The sequence below is a fragment of the Ictidomys tridecemlineatus genome, chromosome 1 (assembly GCF_052094955.1).
Source record: "Ictidomys tridecemlineatus isolate mIctTri1 chromosome 1, mIctTri1.hap1, whole genome shotgun sequence".
NCBI classification, from domain to species: Eukaryota; Metazoa; Chordata; class Mammalia; order Rodentia; family Sciuridae; genus Ictidomys; species Ictidomys tridecemlineatus.
The window spans coordinates 228,143,724-228,158,635 of record NC_135477.1 but is presented as its reverse complement, the minus strand read 5'-3'; the positions used below and the strand labels follow the sequence as shown (position 1 = coordinate 228,158,635).

Here is a 14,912-nt window from a genome sequence, read left to right as displayed (position 1 = left end):
AGAAGTATTGTGCTAGGTTTAGCAATAACATGAAAAAGTGAAAAAGTATATTATTTCCTAATAACTAGGTCTTGCTTTCTGCCTCTCCAATGTTTCCCAGTCAGAGAAAGAGAAATGGTTACTTACAAGGTGTTTGTTGAATTTTTCAGGTTGATTCCTAAAAGCATCTCAGTAATATCTTTACTGGCTTTTTGGAAGCAAGAAGCTTTGAAGTGTTTTTTTTTTTAATTTTTTTTTTTTAACTTTAGGCTTTAAAAAGGTCAGCACAGGAGAGTGGCAGTGATTTGAGAGCCCCCATGCGATGTGGAGGCAAGTTAGACAAATACCCAGACCCGCAGCCTTTTTGTGCTCTGTGTCCGGCTGCCCCTGACCACTGGGCAAGCTTTGGGGGAGAAGACACTGTGTCCACACAGCCACATAGGCTAGGAACCCTGCTCACCCTAAGTTGAGCGATCTAAATGACCCAAAGAAAGGTTTTCTTACAAAACAATATCCCCCCCAAACCAAATTGCTCAATGGACTTTGCTTTCTCTTTTTTGAGTCAGGGACTGTTTAGCTGAGTGGCCAGGCACTTCAAGCTACCAAGTGTCTGGGCTCTCACAGGTACAGCCCATTTCTCTCTCTGCTCTCCAACTCCCTCCTGTGACTTGAAGGAGGAGATCTGATAGCTCAGGGTGAAGTTGCAACCGCCTGGCAGCTGCTCTACCTTTGGTGGGTGCCCAGTCACACCAGGAAAAAAAAAAAAAAGAAAGGGCAGGCTGGCCTCGGTGAAGTCATCCTGTAAGGGTGGTGACACCTCCTCACACGACTGTGGGGAAAATGCTGGGTGCCGGGCAGCGCTTGCTCCCAGCTGCCTGTCAAGTGCTGGGAGTAAGAGGTGACCTCTTTATTTTTAGAAAGGGGCTGTCATAATAACCCCGCGCTTAGCTTCATTCAAGGCTGGTGGCAGCATTTTGGAAGTTTGTAAACACCAACTTTCGGAGTAAGGGAGGAGTGCTTTTTTTCCACCCCGAAAAGGAAAGATCTTCACTCCTGGGGCTTTTCTCCCTGGACCCTGAGTTATTCTGGAAAAGACCCTGTTCAGCTTCCCTGCTGTGGCAAGCAGGTGTGACAGCTGGGCCATGCTAAAAAGGGCTGAAATGCCTGAAGATGAGGACTTTGGACCAGGCAAAAGGTAATTACAATTTATACTTACTTTACCTGGGGTGTTTTGTTTGCTATTTTTGGTCTTAAAACTATTATGATTAGTTTAAAAAGGGCTTTAAATGAAAATAGTTTTAAAAAATTAGGAATGCCATTCCTTGATTCCAGGAAACTGAATTTTCTTTGGAATGTACTGGCCCTAATGAGACAAAATTAACTTAATGTCCTCTTAGAAAAAAGTACAAAGAAGGGATGAATGGCCTGAAATTTAAAAAAAAAAAAAATGGTTTTCCAGGATACAAAGTAAAGTCTACTTGAGTTTTTTTATGTTTCATTTTTAAATTGAGATGATAGTTATTGAAAATCTAAGCTCATGAATAGTTTTTTCAATGTTTGCATTTTAAAAACCTGCTGGGCAGTTTTAAAGGTTAAATATTGGGCCAATTTTACAATTTTTATATTTCAAAACAATTTTTTTAACATTTTTTTTATTTTTGGAGGTGTGATAGGTTGGGCCTGTGTATACTACATTAATTTTATCAATTTTTAAAAAAATTATTATTAATATCTACTTCTAAGAAGTGGGGAACATAGAGGGGAAAAGATGCAGACATTAATACTAATCTGAGTCTAACTGTGCCCAAGTGGAAAGTCTTTCACTTTATCTCCATTACTGGTAACAAAACTTGTATAAATCAGGTAGAAGTTTTCATTGGAATTCTAGTTGGGGTAATTGACCTTTGGATATAAAGAAGTAGAAAGGAACTTAGAAAGGGATCATTGATAATTTTATTACCAAATAAAGTAAGTGGGAAACTGGTAACCCTCTAAGGACAAGAGTACCAAACTGTATTTTTGAAAGCCATGGTCATGGAGTGGTTTGTGTATAGTGATTATAATCAATAGTAATAGCAACCTTAAAAGTTACCTTTCCTCTTTAGTTTATTCTATTTTCTTCCAAATTCTCTCAGCACATGAAAAGAGACATTAGGTTGACATTTAATTCAACAATGAAATAACTTTATAAATAAAATGAGACATTAAATCAAGTACTTGAAGATGACCTTTATAAAAAGTGCCTGGAGAGAGGTATACGATTAGCCAACTAATTAAGAAAACATTTTCAGAGAAGGTGATGGGTAGTTCCTGGGTCATGGCATGGGTATATCCCCTCCTGCACAGCTTTACATTTCTGAAAGCAACACTTTGTCTTTTCTCGTGACACCTGGGCATCCCCACCACCTCTCTGTGTACAGTTTTGCACACAGTAGGCTTTTTATACACATATTTGTTAGATGAGATATATTTATAAGCTATTTTACACCTGTAGTACCTATCTGGGGCACCTGATCCCTTTAGGATTGAAGAGGGAGAGATTTGGCAGAAATGTAATAATGGGTTGCTTTAATGAAATGCAACATTAACAATTAAAAAGTAATTAATTATTGATAGTAAATTATTTTGAACTAACAGTTTTGGGTGTCAACTAAGCAATTCTTTTTACCCAGTAAAACTTTCTAAAAAAAGTTTTACTGGGTAAAAAGAATAAACATATAAAGAGGAAAGTGTATAAATATGTACAGAGACATAAATATGTATTAGACACACATAGAATTATTATCACTAATAATATATTTGAGGGAAAGTGGAAGTTCCCTCTCACTCCTTTGAGGTAGCATACCTCTGTGCCCCTCTTTTTATTTTGATGGGATAACTTCCAGTTCTTAACGGTTGGTGGTTTTTATACTTGGCTTTACCTCATATATTTGTTTATTTTCCTATCTGTTCAAGAAAGAAAGGGCATTCTGAAGGGGGGAAAGTTTAGAACCAAGTTATAAATTAAATATTTGCAATTGAGAGTGAATTTTACTCTTGATAAATTCAAGATTAAATGTCTGAGGACAAGTCCTTTAGTGCCATGTCTAAAAGAGAAATTGCTATTATAAGTCATGAATCTGCTGACAAAATGTGTTCTCAGGACTTGATTGCAGCAGGTTCTAATTGACTATCACATTAAGGCTTATTCATGTTACTTGGGTCTCATTTTTGGAATGTGGTGTCCAAGGGTTGCTCTATCACTGCCAGTGAGCTAAATCTGAGTTTGGTCTTTTTAAAAAAATCAGTGGAATACGAATGATGGGAAACCTCATTATTGTACTGGGGTATGCACTTCAGGCATCCCTGGTGCCCACTGCTTGGTTTTCTCCTGGCCGAGCCTATGGCTCCAAGGTGCCATTTTATATTCATCAGATGGACCACAGGGAGGGGGCAGGCAGGGGAGAGACCCTCCTCCCTGTCTTTTGTCTTCTGCAACTAATGAGCCTGCTTAGTAAGAACCTGAGGACTGTGCCATTTCCAAGGTCAAGAGCTGAAGGGAGAGGGCAAGAAAGCCATGCTGAGCAGGCTCAGAAAGGCACAGACCCAAGAGGAAGCACTGGGGCCAAAGAAGAAGAAACAAACAACCCAACGCAGCAACTAGGAAAGCTCACAAGATCAAGAAATAGGAGGAAAATTATACCCTGGCCTGATGCCTGGCTTGAGAGTGGCTCTATGTCCCACTTCATTTGGCATTGTACCTTGGAGCAGCAGCAGATGGTTTCTGAGAGGCCTTGATAGCCTGAGTGAGAGGGCTGTGGGTGGATGGCACATTACCTGTGACATTCCTTATTCCAGATATCAAGAGGGAGGTGGGCCAGCATTAGGACTGAGCTCTTAATGTGGCTGTCCTGGAAGCACTTTCATAGCAAATGACTATGTTCACCCAATGGTCTGTTCACTGGGTATTATTAGGCTCTGAATCTAAGCCAGTTGCTGTGTAGGTGATAGGGTCATGGGTTAGATCCCTGCTGTCATGGAAATGCAGCTGGAGTTGGGGAGACAGGCCACAAAGTAGAAAACTAGTAAATGAGAGTACTTCAGATGGTAAAGACTGAAGAAATGAAATTTAAAATGGTAATGTGGAGAGTACCTGGTATTTGTGGGGGCTGGAGCCAGGCAGGTACAAAGCAAAATGGTGGTAGTTCAGGGCTGCGTGATACATTGATATTCAAGTTGTCATATAATAAGGACTTAGGAGTTTGTTTGAAAAGGTTCTACAATCGTAACTTTGCGACGCTAATTTCGGTGCTCTGGAGTGGTAAGGTGGTCAAGTACAGACTCCAAACTTAGGAGTGTGGTTCCAAGAAGTGCTTAGAACCAGAAGGGTTTTGGATTTTGGCTGTTTTCAGTTCTGAAATATTTGCATGTACATGAGGAAATGTTTGGGGATAGGAACCAAGTCTAAACACAAAATTCATTTTAGAAAGCAAATCTGAGCACAAAATTCATTTATGCTTCATATCCTGAAATAAGTTGAAATAAGTTTTATAGGATATTTGTAGCATGACTGTGTTTTGATTGTGACTTATCACAAATGAGGTCAAGTGTGCAAGTTTCCACGTGTGACATCTTGTTATTACTTAAGATACTTAAGTAATTTTGGAGCATTTCAGGTTTCAGATTTTCAATTTAGGAGTGCTCAACTTGTTTTTGTTTCTGGATACATGAAGGGTTTTTGTATTTAGAAAAACCAAAGCAATTTCATTGAATTTTATTCCCTGAAGGTTTCAAAGAAACTTTCAGTATAAACATGTTCTGTAATACAGATGTTTTATTAATTCAGATTGACTACATTATGGGATTAATTTAAATTGCTGGTGAGGCCTGTCCTTTGATAATATCATTTCTTTACAGTGCAGGGTGAGAGTAGAATTGCCTCACATGGACACATGAGCAGGGAGCCCCAGCTCAAGCTTTGTGAACCTTTGCCTTGGGTTAAGCAGATTCCTGTGAGCACATGTATTCATGTTTTATGTGGCTGAAAAGTCTCTATGCTGCCTTGTTGTGGAAATAGACTCTCAGAGAAAACAGTTAAACAAAGGCCACATAGCCATTGAGTGAAGGAGTTAGGATTTGAAGGATTTGCCTTAGACACGTGTATAATCATTGTGTGGTGAAGATGCACTAGGGTGGGTTAACATTCAGAAGCAAGGCTGGTGTGGGCTCAGAAAGGTCAGGTATGGTTAGTACACAGGAAGAAAAGGGACTGGCTGGATATAAGTGGGAGGGGTACACCCAAGCCTCTCATTTGAGCCCTGTTGGAGTGGGGTGCTGGTAAAGCTTCAACAGCCAGCTCTATGGAGGAGGGAAGTCCTGATCTGTATGTACCACTGGCTGATTCTTGTGCTGTAACTCCTTGCACTGTGGTCGATTTCAAGCTACCTATATGAGATCACTGAAAGTAGCATTGGAAAGAGAATTGCAGTATTGGCGCTCATGAGCCTGTGGAGGTTAGCCTTTCTATAAAGTGATTGTAGGCCAAGATAAGAGAGCTAGCATTCAGTTCTAAAATGCTATGTCTTCTTTATTTATGTGTCTCTAAGCCATCTGTTAGTCAGCTTCCCATAGATATGACAGAATACCTGAAAAAATCCATCTAGAGGAGGAAAGATTCATTTTGGCTTCATAGGTTTTAGTCCATATCTGGTTGATTTCATTGCTTCTTGGCCTGTGATGAGGCAGGACATCGTCGTGGAATGGTATGGTGGAACAAAGGTGATCACATCATGGCAGTTAGGAAGCAGCAGGTGGGGTGGGTGGCAGAGATTGAGGTGGAGAGAGGAGGAGAGGAAGGGGCCAGGGAAAAGATATCGTCCAGAGGGGAAGGGGAGTGTCCTAAGGACCTATTCCATTTAACTAGGTCACACTTCTTTCAGTATCCACCACTTCCTAGTAGTCCCCTTAGCTATGAGTCCATCAATGGATTACTCCATAATACTATCATAAGCATTCAAAAAAGGTTTGTTGAAGGAATTAATGATTATTTTTCTTCCCCTTTCTCACATAGTCATGGGAAACATCTATCAGGAATGGAAATTGTTTATCACTTTTGAAATCCTACTTCAAGCCAGCTGGGTTAATATTTGAAACTGATTAAGAACATGTAGAACAATACGATCTGTCCTTGTTGCAAAGAGAGTTTGTTTTGCGTGAGCTATTTCACTCATGGTTAACATGCACATTGCTTCCTAAACCTCTGCAGCTCCCAGGAAGTTCTGGGTGCACACACCCTTGGTAGAACCTATATCTCTGACCTATAAGCACAGGGCACCTGATTCTTTGCTGCCTTCCTAAGACTGTGATGCAGGTGTCTTTAGCAGGGGTGCTGCAGCTCTGAGTGGTGGACTGTAGGCAGGTGTACTCTGGTGACTGATAGAACAAAACACAAATATGTGGGCATCCCCTCACTCCCTGCCTCTTGGCCTTTTATGGAAAATTGGTGCCTGAATCCATTTGGTTGTTTTGCTACTTCTCAATACTGTGCTGATCTGGGTCCTGCAGAAGGCACAGGGGTGTGAAGGTTTGGCCAAGGGGTGATCTCATATACTCTCATTCATATTTAAAAACAACATCCCAAACAATTTTCCCACTATAGGATGTTATAGCTGCTCATTTGGGGAAGTAAAGGTATCAGGAAGAAAGGAGAAAGAATAAAATAGAAAAAATTAACTATAGTCTATTACCCTAAAAAAAAAAAGAAAGAAAAAAGAAAAAAAACAGTTATATTGTCTTCTAATTCTTCTTGGTTGTTTTCTTGGCAGTTGTAAGTAAATGGTCCATGTATTTTTTTATGCTGTTTTTTCTCTAATCAGCATTTTCTTATGGCTTTTAAACATTTCAAAAGCATTTTTAAAAATTCCTGCCCAAATATTTTATCCTTTGGATTTTCCCACATTTATTGGTCATTGTTACTAAAAATAATTTTGCCACTTATAAATGTGAGTAGGGTACATTACTGTATTTTATTCATTTGAGGGAAACAAGAGGTAGAAAGTGGGAAGTAAACACTGCCAGCAATAGCAACAGCTGCTGCTGCTGCTCCTCTTCCTCTTCCTCCTCCTCCTCTTCCTCCTCCTCCTCTTCCTTCTCCTCCTCCTCCTCCTCCTCCTCCTTCTTCTCCTCCTCCTCCTCTTCCTTCTCCTTCTCCTTCTCCTTCTCTTTCTCCTTCTCCTTCTCCTTCTTCTTCTTCTGCCAGGAATTGAAGTCAGGGGCACTCAAACACTGAGCCACACCCCCAGACCTATTTTGCATTTTTAAAATTTAGAGACAGGGTTTCACTGAGTTGCTTAGCACCTCGCCTTGCTGAGGCTGGCTTTGACTTGTGATCCTCCTGTCTCAGCTTCCTGAGTCATTGGGATTACAGGTGGTGTGCACCACTACCCTGGCCACTGCCAGCTTCTTAAGGACTGGGTTCCACAACCAATACAGCATAGTTCCCACCGTGTTCTGTTGACCAAGTGGCCCAAGAGCCCCTATTGGAGGGGAGGGGACATAGAGCCCACCTTTTCTTGGGAGGACTGTCAAAGATTTGTGGGGCTAAGAAATGCTTAATTAATATTTGCTGTTATAAAATTTTTGCCAGTTATCCAAAAAGATACCCATAGCAAAGCTTGCACTGGCTTTCTCTGCTGAGAAGAATTTCCCTATCACAGTAATGCGCCAGTTATCTAGTCGATTGATGAATAAGCTAAGTTACATAGGATAACTCTGTGGTTCATTGAAATAACATCTTTAAGCATAAATACTTAACAATTTTAACCGTTCTCCATGGTGACCATTGTTATGGGCTCTGGAATAAAACAAAGCTGTTTTCAGTTCTGGCTGAAAATCCCAGCCTCATCATGTATCAGCTGGGTGGCTAATATATGGGCAAGTTACTTAACCTCTCCAAATTTCATTTTGTTACAGTAAAATGGAGATTCCTATTTAGAGGTTTGTTTTGTAGTTTAAATATGGTAAGTCACATTAAATATTTAGTTTAGTGAATGGCTCACTCTTTTTTAAGATTTTTTTTTTTAGTTATAGATGGACACAATACCTTTCATTGATTTATTTTTATATGGTGCTGAGGATTGAACCCAGTGCCTCATGTGTGCTCGGCAAGTGCTCTAGCACGTGCTCTACCACTGAGCTACAGCCCCAGCCCATGGATGGCTCATTCTTAAGCACTCAAAAGTAGTAAGTAATGATATATCAGTAATCCATCTCCTTTAGCAGTACAGAATAAGCTACTTTTGAGTGAAAACACCTCAACCCTTTGTGGTCTAATCCTTGTGCATATCAACAGACGCAGCACGAAGGGAGGCTCCTGAGCATGTCACAGGAAATCAAGGAGCTGAAACTCCAAACTTTGGTTCTTGTGTTCCGATGAAAGAAAATTTAGACACCAAAAGCCATGCAAGAAAACTTTAGTATAAGTGAAAGTAAAGAGAAGGTGAGGTGAAAGTAAAGTAAAAGCAAAGTGAGGCTCAAGCAGAGAGCACTCTGAGAGAGAGTGGACCATCTCAGAGCAGACAAAAACAAAGGAGACAAGGCTGTCTCCAGATTTATTACTGTTTGAAGAACTGGGGACCATCTTCTGTATTCTTTGCCAATCAGGTGTTCAACTCCTCCTTCGCATTAGATGGTGGAGTTTTTACCTTAGTTGGTCCTCTCTGAAACTGTCATGATGGCCATCCTATTTAGTGGAGGGCTTCTTCTACAAGTCAATCCCATGTTAATGTGGGCCCTGGGGTCAATAGCTGGTCAGAAGTTACCTTAGTGCACCTGCACTACTAAAGGAATATTCCTTCTGAGACAGAGACACTTATAACTATACTTCCTAGCTTCCTACCAACCTCAGTGGACCCTGTCAAGAGATAGTCCCATTAATCCTTTTCTCTTGATGTGTTTTCCAAATAGCTCCCTTGCTTTTGTTTATTTTCTGCATATTAACTACCACCACTTGATTTCTCGTCCACTCTTAAGATAGTTTAAAGAAGGATCCTAAAGTAATTTAAAGAATACTTTGTGAATTTGCAATGCATTTCACTACTCATTGTTAGGTACTACCTAACAAGCACTGCATCTACCCCTTCTAGATGGAGGTCTTGCCCGGGGATAGAGGCAGAGTTACCTGAAACTCTCACCCACTGAACAGCTCTGAGGAGCGTTGCTGGTTGGTCTAGTCTAGATGGTCTTTGTATTTGAGTAGTGCGTGTTTGGTTGTTTTGACCCTCCCTAGGATGACTTAAGCTGCATGAGCATTGGTGTTATGCTAGACTGTGTTGAGTGTATGAAGTTCAGTTCCTTGGCATCTAGAGGGATGTGTTCCAGGACACCTGGGGCATACCAACTGGTGCGGTGTTTGTATCAACTTCTGTGCACCCTCCCATCTACTGTCAATCATCCAGTTCACTTAGAATACCTAATGCATGTAAATACTGTGGAAATAGTGTTGTGTGCTATATTGTTTAGGGAACAATGCCAAGGAAAAAAATCTATTCATGTTCAGTTACAGTTTTAACTTAGAATATGTTCAATCCAAAGGTGGTTGGATCTTTGAATGCAGAGCCCACAGATATGGAGGGCTGCCTGCATTGACCTCTCTGTGGGGAAGCAAGGATGCCCACCCAGTGCTTCTCACAGGAAGATGAAGGTTCACAGGAGAAAATTCAGGCTCAGAACATGCAAGCATCTCTCCACAGTTGATTGGCTTGGTTTCATCTCAGGGATACTGTAAATCTTCTGAATGATTGTATTTCCATCTCTGATTGAGCCCTATGGAAGTTTGGTGCTAAACATACAATTCCCCTCTAGCAAGTGAGCAAAACTTTCTGGAACATGCCTCTGGATGCCCTTCTTCCACATGGCTTTAAGATTGTCTTTGCCCTCTGACCACTAATCAGGCTCTGGCCCCAAGCAATTTACCCTGATTCATTTGCTGGCTGACAGGTGCCATTTCACATGTTGCACAAATGCATCCTGTGGCCAGGAGGTAGCCTGGGATATACACAAGTTAAATGGGGGATGGGGGTGGGAAATAAGTGTCCCATTCACCTAATTTTTAAACTTCAGACTAGGAGACCAAAACAAATTCAGTTCTAGAGGTCTGCGAAGGGTTGGAGGTATGGGGAAAGAAGTACAATATCTCAGTTCATGTTTGAAAAAGTTGGGCCTCAGCATCATCAGCAGTAGGGCATGGAAGGCTGCTTTGAAAATTGGTATTTTCTTCAGCAATCAAACTTCTCTTTCAACTCAAATCCAGTGATTTTGGTTCATTTGTATGGCTGTTGGCCCCACCGCAGCTTACATTCTTACTATATAATGAAAGTCAGACAAGATCTTCAGGCAGAAATGAGTTATAAAACTCTGCTTATGTGTTTTCCCCCCGCTTTTCAGTTGTTCTTCTAAAAAATACCAGCTTACTCTGAATGAGAAATTAAAAATGGCCTTGCCTTGTCAGGAATATTGTATTCGGGTCTTGGGTCTAAGTCACTGATGCAGTGACGTCTGTGAGATGAAATCAGGCAGCACAGTCTGCGCCACAGGCCCCATCTGCGTTTTTTTCTAATTTCTCTCACATACTCTTGCTCACCCTCGGGACCTCTCATCATCCTCTCTCTAGTCTCTCTCTGCTCCCCTCACACCCTCACACTACAGAGCTGCCTCTCAAACCCATAGACCCTGTCATCTTGGAGTCCCAGATTGGCAAAGGCAAGGGGTGAAACCTGAATGTAGCAATGCACCACAATATACCCAGGTCAGAGTGTCCTGATGAGAAATTGGGAAACCTTGGGTAGGGAATGTCCCAGCTATCCCAGGAGACACAAGGTATTGGGTGCCTGAGAGGACAGTTGTGTTGCCCTGCTTCATGTGGACCAGACAACCTTGTCATCAGGGACACAGATGGAGTGATAATCCTAAGAGAGGCTCCTCAGGTCTTCCAGGCTGGGCCAGCCCACACCCTCTTTCCTGCTACAGTGTCCTTTTTGCAAAGTTGGCCTGCCTTAGGAGTAATTGTCACCCACTGGGTAAATACCATCGAGTGCTATTCAGATTTGGCTCTGTGGCCTAATAGTATCTAGGGGAGACATCACCAGACTGCAGAGTCTTTGCCTTAAAAGGGAGGACTGCAGTTGTGAGCACCTGTTATGGAACGAGGTGATGGAAAGGCCAGAATGTTCACTCTGCCTGGCAGCAGTATTCTGTGGAAGGTTCCTGCAATGCAAGTATTTCATGGGTGGAGACCGGTGCTCCTGGAGCTGGGCAGACACCCCCACACCATGGTTGTTAATGAGTGTCATGTAGTAATTACCATCATGGTGGGGCCTCCTACCAGCCATGTAAACAAAACAGGAGCAGCTGCACACCAAGTCACCCTGACTCAGGAAGTGACATTTCATGCTGGTGTTTTATGTAAACTATAAGCAAGTGCTTTATTTTGAAAAGAAAATAAACCTACCTATCAGTGGAAGATCTCAAAATTATGCCTATAGAATTATAAACTCCATTTTTAGATATGGCGAGGGGATTACAAATGTACTTAAATTTCTTAGACACTACTAATTTCTATCACTTTGAAGATTCTATGTAAGAATCAAATTATGTGCCACATGTACCTTGTGTCTGGAGTAGCTTATAACATTAGTGGCAGATAACTTTCCCTTCACAATTGGAATAAATAGAACACAAATTCTAAAAAGCCATAGTTTTTGCATTCTGAGATATTATGCAAACTTGTTCTCTATAAAATAAACAGATACATGGAGAAGTTGTAAACCTAGAATTAATTGCCTTGCTTGCTGAAACAAGAAGAGAATTGCTCAGTAAATCTAAGACACAAAAAACAACGACACTGATGATATAGGAAATAACTAATAATGTCTTCTTGGGGCTCAACAGAAGGGGAGAGGAAGGCTCTTATGTCCCATACGAGTCCAGGGCTTGATGGCACATGGCTTCGTTCTCTGTTGTCAACTCCTATAACCTGGAAATGGTTCCAGGAGCTTTGATAAGGATCATGAGGCCTTGTTAGGAAGTTTCTGGAAAGAATGCTGTGATGCATTATTGTATGTCCTCTGCCATGTGTGGAGAAGATAGAGTGGTACCACTAAATCTGTTCCAGAGCAAGGATGGACTTTGAATGACTCTGCAAGTGTCCAGTGATTTTGATGGCACCTTGACTTATAAACCCCCAATTAGCTGCCAGCGTTCTGACACTTAAGACCTTGGCAGCTTTACTCAGGAAAATCTGAAGGTTAAGTGCCTCCTTATTAAAACTAGGATAAACTTCTACCGCAAAGGCTATGCTTAAGATTACAGAAAAACTTTTGCTATTATAATACTTTGTAAGCCAAATCTGCAGAGCGGCTTTGCCAATGCTATAGAGAGATCCCTGTGCATATGTTTCACTCTTGTTAACTGAAGGATGATTTTTCATCCAACTTCCGTAGAAGAACACTGTTTCATCTAGAAGAGAACAGGCTTGGGAAGGTAGTGGCTTGGAGCTGCAGAGTGTGTTCTAATCCTGGTGCTGCCCCTTGGCTGTGTCTCTGGTCATCAGAGGCATTTTCCCACCTTGTCAGGTTGTTGTGGGGGACTAGAGATAGTGTAATTAAAGCTCCTAATGTAGTTGCTGGCATCTGGTACATGCTGTCATAGAGCAGCATCTCTGCTAATGGTGACTAGATAGCTTGCTGGGTTCACCAGTGGCCTTGGTCACCTTGTATAGCCACATGTCTGAAGCCAGTGATACCATGAATGAGTAGGCCACTGAAGCTTGGAGGCCAGATCCACCCTGCAGCCTGTTTTGGTAAATCAGCCATGCTCTTTCATGTTTATATTGTTAATGGCTGTCTTCTTGCCACAATAGCATAGTTGAGACAGACCAGCCATATGGCCAACGAAGCTGGAAAGTTTTACTCTATAGCCCTTTCAGAAAATGTTTGCCTACCCCCTACTCTAGAACATAATTGTTCCCTAAATTGGAGCTGTGTATTTAGTTGTAGTTATTCTCACATCTCTCTGTGTTCTTTGTTGTTTTTGTGATTGTAATCACATAACTATAAGTTATGTAAATTGATGAAATAAGAGTTCCAAAGAGGATTTTTGTAGCAGATTCTCTGGTTGCTCCCAAATACCCAGCCTCCCTTTCTTCTTTTGGGAATAGAATCCCAAGTTTTCTCTGATCATCAGCAATTGAACTGTTTCCTAGACTCTCTTGCAACTAGACTTGGCCGGTCATTATGTTCCAGCCAGTGGGGAGTGGGTGGACCTTGTAGGCTGTGACTTCAAAGAGAAAGAAGAATGCCCTCTGCTTCCCTTTTCCTGTTGGTGGCAAGGTGGATAAGGATATCAATAGCTGCAGTAACTCTCTTGGACAATGGGGTGGCTAATTTGAGAGTATCTGAGCAACAAGATGGAAAGGGCCTGGGTCTGCAGCATTATGGATGTGCCATATCAGTCCTGGACCCCTAGGCTTTGCTGTCACAGGAGGGAGAAACAAACTGTTCTCTTGTATAAATGACCATTGCTTTGATATTTGATATAGTAGGTGAGCTTGTATCTTCATATATACAGTTTTCTATGTCTGTGAAAATTAAGTCAAAGCCAGCAGAGGGAGTCAGTAGAGGGATATTGCCAATATTGTATTTTTACAAAAAGTGTGGAAAGACAAAAGGGTGGGATATAAAAGTTTAGGAAGATTCCATATTTGATTGTGATTAAGTTCTTGCTCTTCTTTAAATAAACAAAACTAGAAATCATGCACAAATATTGCAGTGTGTTAATTATTTAAGAATATCAAACTGTTCCAAGTCCTAAATCAACTGGGAGTTTGATAAGTCCTTACCACTTATACATATGTTAATATTGATTGTATTGAATTGAATGCTCCAGAGTTAGTATTTAATTTGTTAATCCTGAGTCATTATTTAAGTTATACCATGAATTTAAAAACATTCATACCAATTTCTTGTTAGTATGTTTTGGGATTAATACATAATCTATATCATCTTGGATAAGGGAAGAGGGGGATGTTATCTGATACAGAAAAAGCAGGTCACAAGTGATCATTACTTGCAATTATATATATATGGATAGGATACATAGTCCTTTTAAATTCCTTAATAAAGTCTGAGAAAGGAAGATATAATTGCTTATGGGCCTAATGTTTAGCATCACTCAACTGTTTTTGGTACCTTTGCCTTTACTTTCTAACCCTCATCCCTGGGATCTCCAGCTCCATGTATCCAATGAAATCTGAGGTCTTTGTCATGATCAAACACAGAATTTCTAGATCTCCATTTTACTGACTTTGCTAAACAAAGATAATGTATTGATGAAGAAGGGAGCATGGAGGCCACCCTCATGGATCAGCAGGCTGAGTGTGGCACACTGGCAGGGCAGTATTGAGGGCCAAGAATCAGCCTGAGGCATTATTAGTCCATTGTAAATGAGAGCTGAAACTCTTTATGGCTTTAAATTTCCCCATTATAGGATCACAAACATGTGCATACTGTGGGTTGGACATTTCACATTTTAATATTCTCAGCATCAGCAAATGAAAGGAGACTTAGCCTTTTCAGCTGAGTAGGAGGCCTGTTGGCTGGAAACCACTTTGGGCCTGAGCTTTGACACTCTGACAATACTTGAAGGGTCATCTTTATGTGAGAAAGTAAATGTCTATTTCGTAAAGTAGAGGACTTAAAATATTCAGTTTTGCTGGATTCAGATTTTCAAGTAAATGTGAGTGGGTAGCTCCTTCTAGAATATAACATCCCCCTACAAAAGGTTTTCTCGGTGGTACTCAACACAGGGCTCACCAATATTTCATAGGGCACAACAATCCAAAAAGTGTTAGCAATCCAGTCTCATCCAGCAGATACAGCCAGGTTCCTCCTGTGGACTGG

At 41.1% G+C, this 14,912-nt stretch overlaps 1 protein-coding gene and 1 long non-coding RNA gene across 8 annotated transcripts in view; one reads left to right on the top strand and one right to left on the bottom strand.

The window, feature by feature from the left end:
- Nucleotides 1-14,912, bottom strand: part of LOC120885758 (uncharacterized) — a 75,051-nt gene that overhangs the window by 9,818 nt on the left and 50,321 nt on the right. The window lies entirely within an intron of this gene.
- Nucleotides 1-14,912, top strand: part of Retreg1 (reticulophagy regulator 1) — a 140,557-nt gene that overhangs the window by 103,055 nt on the left and 22,590 nt on the right. The window contains exon 1 of one of the 5 annotated variants that reach the window (XM_005319668.5): nt 795-1,174. The exons of the other annotated variants lie outside the window; for them this stretch is intronic. Coding sequence (XP_005319725.1) covers nt 1,122-1,174 — 53 coding nt within the window. The 5' untranslated portion in view covers nt 795-1,121. Of the gene's footprint in view, nt 1-794; nt 1,175-14,912 lie in introns of those variants that run through there. 5 annotated transcript variants of the gene reach the window in all.